The sequence below is a fragment of the Sus scrofa genome, chromosome 1 (genome assembly GCF_054392235.1).
Source record: "Sus scrofa isolate SSC_HxYL_T2T_F1_AM1 chromosome 1, Sscrofa_HxYL_maternal_Yorkshire_Landrace_v2.0, whole genome shotgun sequence".
Taxonomy (NCBI): Eukaryota; Metazoa; Chordata; class Mammalia; order Artiodactyla; family Suidae; genus Sus; species Sus scrofa.
Window position 1 is genome coordinate 92,307,710 of NC_139383.1, and position 18,955 is coordinate 92,326,664.

General features: G+C 40.3%; 1 protein-coding gene and 1 long non-coding RNA gene across 2 annotated transcripts in view; both read right to left on the reverse strand.

Annotated features, from left to right (window-relative positions):
• Positions 1-18,955, reverse strand: part of CD109 (CD109 molecule) — a 159,516-nt gene that overhangs the window by 92,228 nt on the left and 48,333 nt on the right. Inside the window, exons 6-7 of the mRNA XM_001927545.7 lie at positions 5,035-5,074; positions 1,051-1,135 (exon numbers count right to left, since the gene is read on the reverse strand). Of these exons, the coding sequence (XP_001927580.3) occupies positions 1,051-1,135; positions 5,035-5,074 (125 nt within the window). The remainder of the gene's footprint in view (positions 1-1,050; positions 1,136-5,034; positions 5,075-18,955) is intronic.
• Positions 12,843-18,823, reverse strand: LOC146406191 (uncharacterized). The gene is made up of 2 exons (XR_014840246.1): positions 18,772-18,823; positions 12,843-16,754 (listed from the first exon to the last, which is right to left on the reverse strand). It is a non-coding gene; the product is annotated as an uncharacterized LOC146406191 (long non-coding RNA).

Here is an 18,955-nt window from a genome sequence, read left to right on the forward strand (position 1 = left end):
TGCTGGCCTACACCACAGTCACAGTCATGCCAGATCCGAGCCTCGTCTGCAACCTATACCACAGCTCACGGCAATGCCGGATCCTTAACCCACTGAGTGAGGCCAGGGATCGAACCCAAAACCTCGTGGTTCCCAGTCGGATTCATTTCCACTGTGCCATGACAGAAACTCCACAAATAAATTTTTTAAAAAAATGTTATAACAGGGAGTTCCCATTGTGATCCAACATAAGTGTCCATGAAGATGCAGGTTCAATCCCTGGCCTCGCTCAGTGGATTAAGGATCCAGCATTGCCGTGAGCTGTGGTGTAGGTCACAGACACAACTCGGATCCTGAGTTGCTGTGGCTGTGGTGTAGGCTGGCAGTTGTAGCTCCAATTCAACCTGTAGCCTGGGAACTTCCATACGCTGCAGGTGAGGCCCTAAAAAGCAAATAAGTAAGTAAATAAATAAAAATGCTGTAATAAATCCTGGAATGACGTGAGGGCAACTCCAGCCTATCCTTTTGAGAACCACTGATCTGGAACTCTGAGGATGATCTGTGCAAAACAAGACTCTGTGCTGTTTAAGCCAGTAGATCAAAATCATTTATGCCACTGGACAGCACTCACTTCGGAGTGGGCTGAAGTGGATGCTGAGTGTGGGTTTCTGACTCCTTTGCTAATTGCAATAACACAACCAAGACTCAACTTCCACTATTGACAGAGAAAAAAATTAGCACTTAAGGGGTAAGTCAATTTAATCCATGTCACCTGAATGAGGAATAAATAAATGTACAACTTTTTAAAAAAATCTCTATCAGATAAAGCCCTTGACAAGTCTTGGACACCAGACTCTGGGAATTATTTTAGGACTAGATCAGCTTGAAGCGGAGAAATGGGGACAAAGATCTGTGTAGACGTGTTCCATGCTTAATTATTTAATTTGTTTCCTGACCGTTGGGGTATTTTAATAAGCAACACATTTTGCTAATGTTCTGGAGTATATAATGAGCTCTTCATCACACAGTTTCATAACAGTTTATAGTCATAAAAGGCAATATGATACTTACTTTGCTGTGACGGTGCCATTTAAACTCTTAGAGTTTAAAGAACAATATAATGGTGTCTGCAATGCAACTTCAAATTTTGGTAATACTAGAAAAGAAAAGCAAGAATATTTTAAACAATCCATTTTCCTGTCATTTTCAGGTTAACAAACTAGAAAATACAATTGTTCTAAAGGAGTCAATAACTGGTACTATGAGCTCCAACCACACATGAACACATAGATGAAAGTACTTCAGTCCACTCAAAACCCTACGAGGCTGGAACTAGACAGGGAAAGTGGGACCAGCTACCATAGACACTTGTGTCAGTGGAAGCTTCCATGTGAACACTAGAAGAGCTTTTATCTCTCTCTCTCTCTCTTTTTTTTTTTTTTTTTTGCTTTTCAGGGCTGCACCACAGCCACAGCAACGCAGGATCCAAGCCAAGTCTGCAAACTATACCACAGCTTACAGCAACGCTGGATCCCAACCCACTGAGTGAGGCCAGGGACCAAACCCAAGTCCTCATGGGTACTAGTTGGATTCATTTCTGGGGAGCCACAGTGGGACCTCCTGAAGACCAGGCTTTTCCATTCAACTGTTGCCCATCAGCATGGCCTTATGCTTATTAAAACACTTCCACATCACTTGGTAAATAGCTGCTCTGAGCAGCCCCTCCCTGGGACTCTTCTCCACTTTGGCCACTAAAAGCACATCTGAGGCCCAAGACTGTCCTTCTCCTGCCTGGTGACACAAAGCAGTCACAGAGGATCCATGTCCTTTGAGACCATCCAAAGCAAACCTGGTAACAGTCTGATGCAAGGAAGTGCTCAAGAGAAAGCTGTGCAGCAGAATTTCTAGTAACTAAGTAACTAAGTAATCTCGTAACTCATAGTTACTAGTACTAAGCTGTGGCTAAAAAGCAGATACTAGCTTCTGAAAGCAATCCCCAAATTAGAAACCCCTACTTTAATTAGCTCTATGTAATTAAGATATGAAATATTTTATAAACAGTAATATTATTTAATATAAAGCACTTCACCAGAGTAAAAAATTTTCCTTCCAATCTGTAGAAATTTATAGAAATATTCTTCTCTAACTTCACTAACCAATGAAATAGATTGGTCTCATAACAAGGCATCTCATCATTCAATTAATACAAGAGAAAAATCAAGATGACCAACAAGTCAGCAGGACAGGGCAGACCCAGGCCCAGGATAAAATCCCGTGGCTTCCTGAGATACCCTGAGGCCCAAGACCAGGTCAGGACTGGAGGGCCAACAAAGCCCCCTGATGCAGAAGTCAGGGGCCACTCACAGGTGGAATTTCCTTAAAACAAAGAAATTAAAATGTCCCCTCCTCAGAGGGCCTGCACAATGCAGGTTCAATCCCCAGCCTGGCACAGTGGGCTAAAGGATCCAGTGTTGCCGCAGCTGTGGCTCAGATCTGATCCCTGGCTTAGAAACATCCGTGGCTGCTGGGGCAGCCAAAAAAAAAGGTCCCCTCCTCAAACATCACAGGTGGATAATCAATCCCCCTCCTCACTACACCCCCTTTAACAACATACAAGCACCTAGCACCATCTCCATGTGAAGTGACAATAGCCTATAAAAACTTTGGCCACCTCTGGCCACCTCTAGATCAGGCTGTCCAAAAGAAATGTGAGCCACATGGTGTACTTTTAAATTTCTAGTAGCCACATTTAACAAGTAAGAAGCAAGTGAAATTAATTCGGGTAATATTTTTACTTGACCCCATAAGTCCAAAATATTATCATTTCAACATGTAATCAATATAAATAATTATTATTCATGAGCCAGCTTTCTTTCTTTACACTGTCTTCAAATTTCGGTATTTTACACACTTAGAGCACAGTCCACTTGGACTAGCCACCTTTTCAATGCTCAATGGTTACGAGCCACAAATGGTAAGGGACCCCTGAATCAGACAACATAGTTCCAGATCAGTTAACAAAGACCAGCATGAGGTAAGAATGGTTTTTGCATTTCTAGTTGGTTGGAAAAAATCAAAAGAACATTTCATGACATGGGAAAATTAAATGAAATTCAAATTTCCATATTCATAAATAAAATGGTATTGGATCACAGCCACTTTCACTTACATATTGTCTATGGCTGCTTCATGCTACAATGGCAGAGTTGAGTAGTTATGACAGAGACATATGGCCCACAGGGCAATATGCTATCTGGCTCTTTCTCGGAAGAAACGTTGGGCTCCCTGTGCTGGTTGATCATGAGACTGAGCTGTGATGATGCTGGACCATAGCCACAAAGGTGTAAGCAAATGAGTTTCCAGGATTTCTACTGTCTCAAAAAGTAACAGAAATCAAAGGAAAAAGCTCATGTAACAACCTCAAAATAGATGTTCCAAATATACTAATACTGGGATTCCAGACCTTCATTCTCAAAGTTTCCCTCCTCATCTACCAACAAAATAATTGGGTCACCTTGTTTACATCTATGTTTCCAACTGAGAAATTATGAACATGGCACCCGCAGGAAAAGGGTTTACTAATTAAAGCCTGTCTTTACCAGAGCTGAGCTAATGGAAATATGGAAAACAACTGAGGTGATGCTTTAAAAAACACTGCACAAAATTTTAAATATATTACAAATACAACAAAGTAGAAAAAGACTAGATAAAAAAGTGCGTAAGAAAAAGACTAGAAAAAAAACTAGATCGGAGTTCCCAGGTGACTTAATCGTTAAGGATCCAGATCCAATGTAGTCACTGCTATGGCTTGGATTTGATCCCTGACCCAGGAACTTCTATAAACCATGGGTGCAGCCAAAATAAAAGTTTTCTAAAAAGATTACATTTTTCCAAGGAAGATGTATAGATAGCCAACAAGCACATGAAAAAATGCTCAACATCACTGATTATTAGAGAAATGCAAATCAAAACTACCATGAGATACCACCTCACACCAGTCAGAATGGCCATCATTAATAGGTCCACAAATAACAAATGCTGGAGAGGGTGTGGAGAAAAGGGAACCCTCCTGCACTGTTGGTGGGAATGTAAGCTGGTACAACCACTATAGAGATCAGTATGGAGATACCTTAGAAATCTATACATAGAACTACCATATGACCCAGCAATCCCACTCTATGGCATATATCCAGACAAAACTTTCCTTAAAAAAGACACATGCACCCACATGTTCATTGTGGTTCTATTCACAATAGCCAAGACATGGAAACAACCCAAATGTCCATCAACAGATGATTGGATTCGGAAGATGTGGTATATATACACAATGGAATACTACTCAGCCATAAAAAAAGAATGAAATAATGCCATTTGCAGCAGCATCGATGGAACTAAAGACTCTCATACTGAGTGAAGTAAGTCAGAAAGAGAAAGACAAATACCATATGATATCACTTATATCTGGAATCTAATATAAGGCACAAATGAACCTTTCCACAGAAAAGAAAATCATGGACTTGGAGAATAGACTTGTGGTTGCCAAGGGGGAGGGGGAGGGAGTGGGGTGGTTGGGGAGCTTGGGGTTAATAGAAACTATTGCCTTTGTAATGGATTAAAAATGAGATCCTGCTGTGTAGCACTGGGAACAATATCTAGTCACTTACGATAGAGCATGATAATTTGAGAAAATAGAAGTGTACATGTATGTGTAACTGGGTCACCATGCTGTACAGTAGAAAAAAAAACTGTATTGGGGAAATGACGATTAAAAAAATTTTTTTCAATTAACCAAGGTTAAAAAAATAATAAAAATAAATAAAGTTAGCAAATAAATAAATAAATAAAGATCAGAATAACACAACTACTGGCAATCTTGTTCCTACTCCTCTTTATAATGAACTTTTACCAAGAAAAATGTTTACACCTATAAGAAACACCAGGATTTTACCTCCATTTGGGTTTTTGCTTTAAATAATCCATCTCTCAGAAATTTCTCTTATCTCTGTGGAAAGCAATAAATGTGTTTTCCTTCAAAATAAGTTGAAGAACTCTTACCATATTCTGAAACCTGAAACGACTGATAATATGTCTGGTCCTATTGGGAGGAAGAAAAAAAAGACAAGAAAATAATGAGTTCTTATTTAATTATTTTGCTTGTTTAGCTCACAAAAAAATTTAGAAAAAATTTTAAATTACATGTATGATTTAATGAACAAAATGATTTACCTTAACCTGTATAAGTTTATTTTCAGTGATTTGCAACATGAAGTCTGAGATTTAATGAGTTTTTCTTGCCAATTCACTAATGTAAGACCTATCTCAATGGTCTGCATGTCACTGAAACAAACTCCTTAATCTGACTTCCATCTTTTGTGAAATGAGACCAAAATAATTAGGTAATTTAGGAATTTATGCAGCAATGATAACACATGTCAAACTAACAGGAAATAACTTCAAATTTGGTTTATATCCTTATCAAAGCCAACTAATGGAGACAATAAAGTTACACATTAATCAGATATTTAAAACATCAAAGATAACAAATTATCATAAACTAACACTTTTTATCCTTCTAATTCCTTCTAATTTCTACCATAACTCTTAATACACTCTACCCTATTTTAACATATCATTATTTCCTGTTTCTGAGATCAACAAGAAAATGTGTAGCCTAGTTTCTTTTTTCTTCAACTCCTCATATTTCTATGTCCATTCTAAATCATAGGCAACACATTAAATAGAACCCCTTCAAAATAGTTAAGAAGTTCCACAAATGTCTATTCCAATTCTGACTCCCTAAGCTTACAAAGCAAATACACAGATTAACTTTTTAAAAAATCATTCTTGTTTAATCTATAGTTACAGTGCATAACCTAAGCTAATATATTACAAATCAACTATACCTCAATAAAAAATAAATAAAATTTTAATAAATAAACTGTACACCAAGTTAGTTTTTTAATCTCAAAAGAAGGATACAGTTCATCTCAAAGTATAAGACAAATGTAACTACTTACATGCCAACAAGATAACTGCGTAACACAGGAAAAGAAACCATAAGAAGCCAAAAAGACAACCAGAGAATGGGAGAAAATCTTTGCAAATGATATGACTACAGGGCTTAATTTCCAAAATATACAAACAGCTCATACAATGAAATAACAATTATAACAACAACAACAACAAAAAAAGGGCAGAAGCCCTAAATAGACATTTCTCCAAAGAAGACATACAGATGGCCAGTAGACACATGAAAAGATGCTCAACTAATTATTAGAGAAATGTAAATCAAAACTACAGTAAGGTACCACCTCACACTGGTCAGAATGGCCATCATTAATAAGTCTACAAATAACAAATTCTGGAGAGGGGGTGGAGAAAGGGAACCCTGCTAGTGGGAATGCAAGTTGGTGCAACCACTATGGAAAACAGTATGGAGGTTTCTCAGAAAACTAAAAACATAATTGCCATGTGATCTGGCCATCTCACTCCTGGCCATATATCCAGACAAAACTAAAATTCAAAAAGATACATGTACTCCTATGTTCATAGCAGCACTATTCACAATAGCCAACACATAGAAACAACCCAAATATCCATCAACAGATGAATGGATTAAGAAGATGTGGGACACATACACAATGGAGTACTACTCAGCCATAAAAAAGAACAAAATAATGCCATTTGTAGCAACATGGATGGAACTAGAGATTCTCATACTAAGTGAAGTAAGTCAGAAAGAGAAAGACAAATACAATATGATCACTGATATCTGGAATCTAAAATATGAGACAAATGAACTTATCTACAAAAGAAACAGACTCACAGACATGAAGAACAGACTTGTGGTTGCTAAAGGGGAGGGGAATGGTTAGGGTTGGACTGAGAGTTTGAGACCAGCAGATGCTTACACACAGAATTGATAAACACCAAGGTCCCTACTGTACAGCACAAGGAACTATATTCAATATCCTGTAATGAGTCATAAGAGAAAGGAAAAAGAGTAAAATAATAATAATCATCTAAAACTTGGCTTCCTTGTTGTCATTTATAGGAGATCCCAAAGAAACTGTGTCGATCAAAGTCTTTAAGAATCTCCATATTTGTACAGCACAAATGAACCTATGTACAGAAAAGAAACAAACTCATGACCATGGAGAACAGAAGTGTAGTTGCCAAGGGGAAGGAGGAGGGAGTGGGATGGACGGGGAATTTGGGATTAGTAGATGCAAACCATTGCATTTGGAGAGGATAAGTGATGAGTTCTTGCGGTATAGCACAGAGAACTATATTTAGTCACTTGTGGTGGAACATGATGGAGGATAATGTGAGAAAAAGAATGTGTGTGTGTATATATATATACATACATATATATATATATGTATGTATAACTGGGTCAATTTGCTGTACAGTAGAAATTGACACAACATTGTAAATCAACTATAATAAAAAAAAAATTTTTTAAATAGAATCTCCACATCTGTAACTATTATCTTAAAGTGTTTTCTTGTCATATATAGGAATGTTATCAATTATATGTCTCTGATTCATTTATAAATTCTAATTTGTCATCCTCAAAAATAAAATCAAGAAGGCAATCTACCTGTAATACTGCTTTACTGTTTGACATAGGAAATCTAATCTTCAGTAAGTTGCTTTTTGCTTTAGCCCTGAGGTTGGTCCAGGAAGGGTGTGGAACCAGCAATGTGACAATGATGTGGTCTGTTTGTCAATTTCCTACAGCAAACACTGAGTGAGTGTACATATAAAACATCACAGGAGGCTCTGTGAAGGTAGGTCACAGCCCTCAGCCTCAGAGGGTCAATCTAGAGCTGCAGGGCTAACGCAAGGCTGACCTGCCTGGAGCTCCGTGTACAATGCTTCTGTGTTATTCTCTCCTCACTCGACTCACCCACACTTCCACGGCTACCCATCTTTCAAGATTAGGTCAAACATTGCTGCTTCCCTGAATTCCCAACGGAAAAGTCACATCTCTGCCCCAGTGCATGGCAGTCCTTTTTTCTTTGTCACTTATACCCTACAGCATAAATATTTAGGTATAGGGCTTATCTTGCTGCAAGTTCTTCAAGGACCAGGTTCATGTTGGACCATTTATTATCCTTTGAGGTGCCAATCTAACAGAGTGCCTGGTACCAAAAAAAGGGCTCAAAGGATATGTATATTAGATTAAAATGGCTAGTTTTGACAAATGTGGAAAATCACCTAGTTTATTTGGGCCTCCTTTAAATAGCCTTGAAACCAATTTTTAGGCAAGTATTTGTTTAACGCATAAGTAAATTACATGAGATTATATTTGAAATGAATTCTCCCTGCCTGTATCCTATATTACTCATCATCCCTACAATTCCCAGATTTTCTATCTCTCTTTACCATCCCCTCTCCTTCATTCAGTCTATAAAACATGTCACACCTTCTGCTCTTCTGGTACCCTTAAGTATCTTTCTGTCTCCTTCTTTGTTTCCTTAAGGATCCTCTTTTCTGATCCTGACATGTTGGCCTCTCTCATTCTCAGAACAATACTCTTCCCTTGAGTGAGCTCACCAACTCTCAGGGTGTTAGCTACCATCTCCACATTTAAAGACTCCTAAATCTTTCTCTCTGGCCCATCCCTTGAGCTAGAGATTCAGACTCAAATCTATCTCTGGACACCTCCACCTGTATGTTCAACAGAAGGTCCTTGACATCTTTATCTGGATTTTAGCCTCCACTGGGGATCTTTTCTTGATGGCCTTCCCCACACTGGGTTATATGTCCTTCCCTGCAGGGAGCCGAGGAGATGCAGGAGGCCGAGGAAGGGAACTAGCCTGATGGCACAGTTCCGAAGGCAGGGTTCCTAACCGAGGAAAAAAAGCCTACCCGCCGGCACAGTTCCGAGGGCAGGTTTAGAAATGGGAAAAGGGCTTAACCTGGTGGCACAGTTCCCAGAGCAAGTTCTAAAAATAATGAGGCTCACCTGCTAACCTGACAACAACGGCAACAATAACAAAATGAAGGCTTTGCACAGCAGTGCAAGAATAAAAATCGCTTCTTGGAAAAATCAGTCTTTCTTGTTATTTACTTATTATTCAATATTTCCTGTTATTTGTTTGTTATTCTTTGTTATTTTCCTATATTGTTTTGTGACTCAATAAAATTGGAACAACAAAAAATTGGAACAGTAATAAAATAATAAGAGCTTCACCTTGGTTGAATTCCCCCTATTCAGATCCAATGTAGGTACAAACAAAGTATTCATTAGTTTGTTACAAGTATGAATAGGTTTTAGAGTTAGGTAATTGTGGAACGTACAATAGGTTAGAATAGGTTAGACATACATTATTCTTGATGGAAAAACATAATAATCTTACTTTTCATGAATTTTGTAGGAGGCTTTTAAGTTTTAGGAAATTAAGTTGCTTTGATATAAAAAATATTTTCTCCGGAGTTCCCGTCGTGGCGCAGTGGTTAACGAATCCGACTAGGAACCATGAGGTTGCGGGTTCGGTCCCTGCCCTTGCTCAGTGGGTTAACCATCCGGCGTTGCCGTGAGCTGTGGTGTAGGTTGCAGACGCGGCTCGGATCCTGCGTTGCTGTGGCTCTGGCGTAGGCCGGCGGCTACAGTTCCGATTCGACCCCTAGCCTGGGAACCTCCATATGCCGCAGAAGCAGCCCAAAGAAATAGCAAAAAAAAAGACAAAAAATATATATATATATTTTCTCATACTGTCCCCTGACCATAACACTTTGAAGATAGTACCCCAAGCTTTAATCTAAAAAATGAATTTTTGTAAATTCTTGTGCTCGTGACCTTTCTAGTTGTTAAAGATTAGCTTAAAACAGTAACAGGTGGTGCTTGCTAAAAGTAACCACAAAACGTTTTGTACCGTTTTGTACCGAATCGCCTTCTTTTCATATAATGTTTTTTTCACATGATGTTTTGTACCCATTATAGTTTTACATGATGTATTGTATCTGTTTTAATTAAGAGCCTTAGAACACAATGTATATCTACTGTACCATGTAATCTAAAAGTTTAACCTTTAAAAATATGACCTAAGCACTGTAATGTAAGTTACAATTAAGCTGTCTATATAAACTGCTGCTTATGCTAATAAAATTTGAGCAGTCCAGCGCCCTGAAAGAAGGGACAAAGAGGCGCAAGCGCCGACACTGTCCATCCCTGCAGGGACACCCTGGCTGCTGGAGCTGGACTCAGGCACTTTCTTTCCCATAAGGCCTGTGTATAACTCAATCACTTTACCTAATGTGTTAGTATCCACTGTGTGTCCATCACCTGCAACAGACCGTGAAGTCACAAGGGGCTCAGCACCTAGTTAAGCATGCCTTCAAGGTCTGTTGAAGGAAACTATGAATAAATGAATGAATGAATTGACTTTTTGTCCTCAGGCCAGTTCTTATGGGCTCATCAGATCAGCCTCAGTTATTATATAGCATCTCCTGTAAAAAACTCAAATAACCTTCTCATGAGTAGAATCAGACTACCCTGAGGAGGCACATTCATCCATCAAATGACCCATGCAGTAGTTTTAACCCTCTCCCTGAATATGAAAGGACATGACCATCAGGAAGTGGAATAAGTCAGCTATCATGGAAAACTGAAGGAAGAGTAGAAGGAAAGTGCTTCTTTCCACTATCACTTAAATTGTTCCAATAAATCAAGAAATCATTTTTTAATCGAGTGTTGACAATGTCCTTTATACCAGATGAGGTTTTCCAGGGTATTTATAAGCAGAGAAGTGAAAATCAGGAAATAAATTATTTTACTGTCCAAGGGGTTTGAAAAGTAGAAATGAGTTTTGTCATTTTGAACATATGGTCATTACACAATCGGCCATACCAATTTTCACAATGAGTTTAGGTTTAAAAATATTTTTACATGTATCTGGAATCTAATATACAGCACAAATGAAACTTTCCATAGAAAAGAAACTCATGGACTTGGAGGAGACTTGTGGTTGCCAAGGGGGAGGAGGACGGAATGGGATGGACTGAGAGCTTGGGGTTAATAGATGCAAACTATTGCATTTGGAGTGGATAAGCAATGAGATCCTGCTCTATAGAACAGGGAACTATATCTAGTCACTTGTGGTGGAACATGACGGAGGATAACATGAGAAAAAGAATGTATGTGTGTGTGTGTGTGTGTGTGTGTGTGTGTATAACTGGGTCACTTTGCTGTACAGTATAAAATTGACAGAAAACTGTAAACCGACTATAATGGAAAAAATAAAAAGCATTAAAAACTGTTTACAAAATATATAATCAAGAATGGTAGAAGAACAAGTTAAGAATGTTGCCTATAGCCTGAACTCTACAGGGCAGACCATTCTCAAGACTCTGACCTTTAAAGTATAACACTATTCCATTCACAAAGAGATAAAAAGTTGCAGAACTGAGTAGCATTGGTCTTGTTGGAAGTTTATAGGAACAGGTGACAAGGCCCACTGCCAAAAGCTGCAAGAACAAAGGATTCCCACACCAAGAAGTTTGCAAAAACCAACCACAACCTCCTCCTCTTTTGGTATAAAAGCAGCCTGAATTCTGACTCTGGTTAAGATGATTCTTTGGGACACTAGTCTATCACCTACTTAAACTGCTGGCTTTCTCAAAAAAGTAGCTATTCCTTGACCACTGCACCCTCCACCCAAAAAAAAAAGAATGATAGAAGATACTGAAATATTTTAAGTTAACAATAATTCAGGGAATTAGCAGCAGTTTATGCCACATACAAGCACAAAAACACTGGGGAAAAAAAAGTACCTGCATTAGTATAGAACAGGGATCAGCAAACTTTTTCTATATAGGGCCAGATAGTAAGTATATCAGGCTTTGCAAGCCAGAGTCAGCACCAGCTAATGAGACCAACTGTATGCCAATAAAACTTAATACACAAAAACAGGTGTTGGGCTGTAGTTGGTCTTTAGTTCAGGGTTTGCTCATCCCTGGTCTAAAGAATAAAATTTATTTCCAAATTATTCTATATTAGTCCTAGCTGAACTAAACTAAATTTGACTGAATCAAACTAAAACTAAAACCATGGAGCAAAAACAACCTCAGACCTTTAGCAGGAAGTACAAGTTCCATTTAGTAAACAACTTGCCTTCACTTCCAAAGAAACAATCTGCTTCAAAATAAGTTTTTAAACTGTAACTGCAATGTATACGTCTAAGGATAACCTGACCCCCTTGCTGTACAGTGGGAAAATAATAAAAAAAAAATAAGTTTTTAAGATTTATTCCAGCTCATCAACTACAGCTGGTGCCCATTCACTCTGCCAGCAAATGGGGAGTCTGACCTGAAGACCTAAATACTTGGGCAGCCTGACTGCTAAGAAAACACCTTTCTGGACAAAACAATACGAAACTCATCAGCGCCTCCAGAGCTCTGCTTTCCCCAGTATAGTCTCTGTTCTGGAGAAAAGCACGCCTTTAGGAAAGCTGCTCTTCAGCACACCTATCCACTCTCTATTTGTATTAGACATAAGCCCTCCCCAACTAGATTTTCTACACAGCTTCCACAGCAGAATGGAAAGTAGAACCAGGAGGCAATCTCTTTAACTATTTTGTCCCTTTATCCCTAAGTCAACAGTTCACTGTGATGGTTTACATTAAGGAAATCAATCAAATGAAAGGGAAAAGATGGAAAACACACCATTTTCACTACCTTCCTAAGAAATATGCTATGACTACAGTGCAAGTTAGAGACATGAATAACTAAAACTATCTATTCCAGTTACAGATTTCCCTTCTCTAACCATGAAGCCATCCAGCTCTCAAGAAGGTTTCTATTTTTAACAAACTTCAGAAAATATGGTACACTACATGACTGCTACAAAATATAGATTTCTTTTTTTTTTAATGCAGGCAGCTTCTTTCAATTTTTGCTGCTGGAATAAAAAGAAATGCCAGAAACAGAATTCAAGGGCTGGATGGATTCTCTTTCTTTGCACATGTATGTTCATTTATGGTCATTTTAACTGCCCAAAAGTCAGCTTTACTATTGATCTCCAGGGTCTGGATTTAATTTTTATTTAAAGATGAAGAAAGGCACTACATGTTTTAAATCCACACATAACAAGTTGTTAAAATGGAACTATTTCAGACTCAGTTTTGGCTTTGTCCCCCAAAATAAGAAATGCCAACTACAGGCACGCAGTTGCAAGAACAGCACCAGGACCTGCAAAGCTTTCCAAAAACTGGTTTTGCAACTCTCCAGAAAGGAATTTTAGGAGAAAGCTATTGATGTGCTAAGAGTCACACACCCCACCCCCAGAGACCAGGAGAGAGTAACCTGCCCCTCACTTCAGGCCTAGAGGAAAGGGCTTCCATCAGAGGATCCAGAGCACTGGACATGATGGGGGAGTGACCTCAAGGTGGAGCTGGAGGCACTTGACACACCTGAGAAACCTCAGCTGCTGTCCCCTGTACAGAAGGCTGAGTGGAGAGAGAGTGCTGTGTCAGGTGACCTGGGCCTGCTGAGTTTCGGGGAGCAAAGAAAACACGAGCTTTTGTGCTCAACTAAATGTGCAAAGGCACGCAAAGAGCCAGCACGCAGTCTTCTATCCTGATCCAAACCAGCCTCCCCGGGAGGCTTAAGGCAGCCGCAGCAGATGGAGCGGGAGCTTCAGGCTGCCAGCTGGAGAGGAAAGAGTGGAAAGCATCAAAGATGCTCCAGCTTAGAGGCCTCCCAGCCCCCAAAGTAGGCAGGGGTGCTCCACAGAACCCACAAAAGAGCCCCAAGAAGAAAAGGTGTTCTTTTTAAACACCTGCCAAGCCCAGAGAGCTCTGCGGCCAGCTGACAACATATTCAACTGCCATTTTTGTCATTCACATGTCACCCTTTGGGGTCAAGTGGGAGTTTTTTACCCCTCACCTATCTTGCTTCCACCTGATCAGATCCTGCAGGAGTGCAGTGCAGCCTAGTGAGTTGGGGGTAGGCAGCCAGACCAGAGAAGACACAAATTGAGAAAAGAGGGCACTTAATTTTATCGGGGTGGGCAAATTAATTACTGAATGCAGACGTCTGTGTGTGTACTCATAACCAAAAATGACAAGACCCAAGAATAACCAGAAAAATAGTGGGATTTGCCCTCCATTTCAGGCATTGGGTACATTTGTCTTTTCTCCAAAGTTTGCATTCTTTTCTCTAAATATATATCTGTTGACTGGATGATATTTCCCTCGTGAATTCTTAGTAAATTTTAAGTTCTTTGCTAATTTTACCGTAAAGATCAAGGAGGGGAAAACAAAGGATATTGCTTGATTACTATTTTATAGGTATTAAGGCTAAGTTTAAGAATGGTAGAAGGGATCAGAATAAAGCTAAAAATATAGAACTTTCCTGTTGTACGTTAGGAGGAAAGAAACACTAGCCAGTAAACTTCTGAAGATAACAGACACAGACCCTACTTGCAAGGTGCTTACAGTCAGGGAAGGCTTCAGGTAATAAAAGCTTTTGCTTGAGGAGTCACAAGACTGTGGACAAGTCATTTGAGCTCTGGGTTTCAGTGGTCTTTGGGAGACTGTAAGATTTCTGGGAAAGTAGGAGAAAGGAGAAGCCAGGGAGGAGCCATAGGTTTGAGTCTTAAATACGGAGACGACATGTCTTCTGCAAAAGAAAAGGACGCACATGGGATGGGTGTGGACAAGGTAGACATGTAAATCTGGCCGAGGAATTTACAGAAACTCCTAGGTGATGACTTCCCTGTTTTCTTTAGGAAATACAAAAGGAGATTATCTACTGAGAGTGAGGCAGAAGGAACCAGATCTCCCCATGAGAAAGCATCTTCCTGAATCCCTCCCTCCTTAGAAAGGACCTCAAATACTCTGGTGCCATCAAGACTGCAGCTAAACATCTGAGGAACTGAAGTGCTCCACACCCCACAGTTACTCACAGTGGTAGGACTTGGGGGGAATGGATCTAACTAATAACCAAGACACAGACCACGCAGAGCTCCGAGGCATGCAATGCCGCAAGCACGTTCATACTCCTAAAAACTTTCACCATGTGCAGTATACATACATTATGATGTACATGGGGCTTCCTAGGTAGAAAAGAACTAACTAGAAGCACACTCTCTTTAAAAACAAATGAATAAAAAAAAAAAATCACTCATTTAACCCTCTCTGTTCCTACTGAAAGTAGAAAGGATTAAGGTTTTCAAAGACATGCAATATGACCAACTCTCTTGGGCATCACTCAATGAAGAGGAAACAGCAGAAATGTTGATACAGATTTGGACTGAATGAGAAAGGTCCCCAGAGGCAAGGTTATTCCATTTCCTGCTCATTCTCCTCCTTTCACTCCACCCAGGGCCTCAGGACTCATTTCAGTGCCTCACCTCAGTACCCAGCACCACTGCCAGCAGCCAGAGTCCAGTGAGTTACAACTTCCAAAAACTCCCTCCATGTCACTGACAAATAAGCATCATATAGGACTATAGGGAGTTCCCTTCGTGGCTCAGCGGTTAACAAACCTGACTAGGATACATGAGGATTTGGGTTCAATCCCTGGCCTCACTCAGTGGGTTAAGGATCCGGTGTTGCCATGAGCTGTGGTGTAGGTCACAGATGCAGCTCAGATCTGGTGTTGCTGTAGCTCTGGCGTAGGCCAGCAGTTGTACCTCCGATTAGACCCTGGCCTGGGAACCTCCATATGCCACGGACGAGGCCCTAAAAAAAAGACAAAAGACAAAAAAAAAAAAAAAAAAAAAGACTATATACACATCGCATGAATGTCAAGCTTCTGTTTTTGATGTTGATAAGATATAATCACTGAGTCCACGGTTTTAAAGGGTCCAGGACCTCCATGTACTTTCTGTGAATCTACCTCAAAATAAAAGTTCTTTTAAAAATTAATCTTCTTGGAGTTTCCATTGTGGCTCAGTGGATTAAGAACTTGACTAGAATCCATGAGGATGCAAGTTTGATCCCTGGCCTCACTCAGTGGGCTAAGGATCTGGCATTGCCACAAGCTGCAGTATAGGTCGTACACGTGGCTCAGATCTAGCATTGCCTGTGGCTGTGGTATAGGCCTAAGGCTGTGACTCCAATTCAACCCCTGGCCCAGGAATTTCCAAATATAGCAGGTAAGGCTGTAAAAACTAAAAATAAAATAGTAAATTTTGTGATATACACCTTACCACAAAAAAGAGAAAACTACACAGATGATATATCTGTATGTATGACTGATTCACTTTGCTGCACAGCTGAAACTAACTCATGGTAAGTAAACTTTACTCCAATAAAATTTTTTCAAAAATAAAACTACACATTAGAGTTCCCATCGTGGTAGAGTGGAAATGAATCTGACTAGGAACCATGAGGTTGTGGCTTCGATCTCTGGCCTTGCTCAGGGGGTTAAGGATCTGGCGTTGCCATGAGCTGTGGTGTAGGTCGAAGATGTGGCTTTGACCCTGCATTGCTGTGGCTGTGACACAGGCCAGCAGTTGTAATAAATAAATAAATAAATAAATACTACACAGATCAGTAAATTCTGTAGTAGAGATGTTGTGTAAAAGGACCCACAGAAGAAGAGAGATTGAAGTGTTTACCCCCTGCAGGCTGACACTCTAAGAAATCAAAATTCTAGGAGTTCCCATTGTGGCACAGCGGAAACGAATCCGACTAGGATCCATGAAGACACAGATTTGCTCCCTGGCCTCACTCAGATCCTTTCCTTAAGAATCTCACATTGCTGTGAGCTGTTATGTAGGTTGGCAGCTGCAGCTCAGATTAGACCCCTAGCCTGGTAACCTCCATATGCCACAGATGCAGCCCTAAAAAAAAAATAGAAATCAAAATTCTAAAAGCAATTCCTTCTTCCTTTTCTTACTACACGCAAGAGAGAACTTGAGGTCTTTCCCCCAAAAAAAGCAGTCTTCTTTCAAGCAGAGCCTAGCAACTGTATTTTGGAAGCTTCATCTCCATTCCAGAGAGAATGACCTGTCACAGGCTGCTCCAAGTTCCTGATTCAGTTCTCATCACCGGCCGGGGGGCTTACCAGCTGCTACCTGTAGAATGCTTCAAGCACGAGAACTATCAAAAGATGTGCTGTTCTACAAAGGACAACGGCTCCAGACCCACCTTGACAGGAGAAGCAAACTGACCAGGGGAAGCTGAGCAGGGAGGCACAAAGATAAGGTACATCTGGAAAGCTGCACAAAGCTGTGCGACCAGCAGCCCTTACCTGACCTTCCGCAACAACTAGCTCAGGGGAAAGGGGATGTAACAACTCAAAGCAGACTGTTTTTGGATTACAACTCAAAGCAGACTGTTTATGGATTACAACCTGACACCCACAGAATATCACACAGGGCTTTCAAACAGTGACTTCAGGCCTGGGGCTACTGAACTTCCTACCTTGTATTTCCTGTCCACCAGCCCAATACTGGCTTAAAACTGAGACAAGGAGTGAGTGAGAAACTGAAGTCAGTTGCAGCCAGAAGAGTTTATGAGGTTGTCTAGTCCAGGGGTCCCCCACAGTCTGTGCCCCAAATCATGTCAGAAGCTGCTATAAAAGTACAAGTTGTGCCCTCAAAACATGCTTTAGAAAGTCTAGGCTGCCAGGGAGACAAGCCCCGCTACCACCTAGAGGGGAAGGAAGTAGCAGGGTCTCACCACTAGGGAGTTCAAAGAATAAATCAGGGGCTGCCTGTTCCACCACCCAGAACTGCCTCACACTAGAAGGGAGGGAAACTGAAGAAGCCTGGCTGTGGTCACAAGAGCAGGACTTCTCAACATGTGGTCCTGAAAACAAACAGGATTTCTCAGAATGCTTATTTAAAATGCTGGAATCTAATATACAGCACAAATGAACATTTCCACAGAAAAGAAAACCATGGACTTGAAGAATAGACTTCTGGCTGCCCAGGGGGAGAGGGAGGGAGTGGGAGGGATCAGGAGTGTGGGGTTATCGGATGCAAACTATTGCTCTTGGAATGGATTTACAATGAGATCCTGCTGTGTAGCATTGAGAACTATGTTTAGATAGTTATAGCGCAACAGAACAAAGGGACGAAAAAAATGTATATATGTAAGTGTAACTTGGTCCCCATGCTGTACAGCGGAAAAAATAAATAAAATTAAATTTAAAAAAATGCGAATTCCAGAGGCTCAGAGGGCTGAGGAGCCCTTTTATCTCTGGGAGATTGGGGGAGCTCCACCCTTAACCTCAATCAGTGGGTTAAAAATCCAGTGCTGCTAAAGATGTGGCTCAGAGATGGTGTTCCTGAGGCTGTGGTGGAGGCCTCAGCTGCAGCTCTGATTCAACCCCAAACCTGGGAACTTCCATATGCCACAGATGTGTCCATAAAAAGAAAATAAATAAATAAATAAATATTTTTAAATGAGAAAAAAAAGATGTGCAACTACTTGGGAGAATCAAGAATACTGGTCAAGAGATAAGGTAACTAGAAAATACTACAAAAAGTGAAAATACCAAGCAATATCTAACTTCTAAAACAAATTATCTTCCCAAAGTGTATTTGTAAGAGGATTACCAAATTAGAGCACACTTTTCCACTTGACCTATAACATACATGATGTCAAACATCTCTGTCAGAGTTCCCATTGTGCACGCAGTGAAAATGAACCCGACTAGTTTTCCATGAGGATTCAGGTTCAATCCCCGGCCTCACTCAGTAAGTAGGTCAAGGATCTGGCATTGCTGTGAGCTGTGGCGTAGGTTGCAGACCTGGCTGGGATCTGGCATTGCTGTGGCTGTGGTGTAGGCCTGCGGCTACAGCTCCTATTCAACCCCTAGCCTGGAAACCTCCATATACTGTGGGTGTGATCCTTAAAAAAAAAAAAACAAAAAAAAAAAACCTATGTAAAGCATGCATCTACGGTGGAGTATTACAGCTAAAATAAACCTCTGCCCTCTGACAGGAGAACCCGGTGTTCCAGGAAGTCAGGGGAAAATGGATGGAAGAGGCTAAGAGACAACAAGAGGTCAA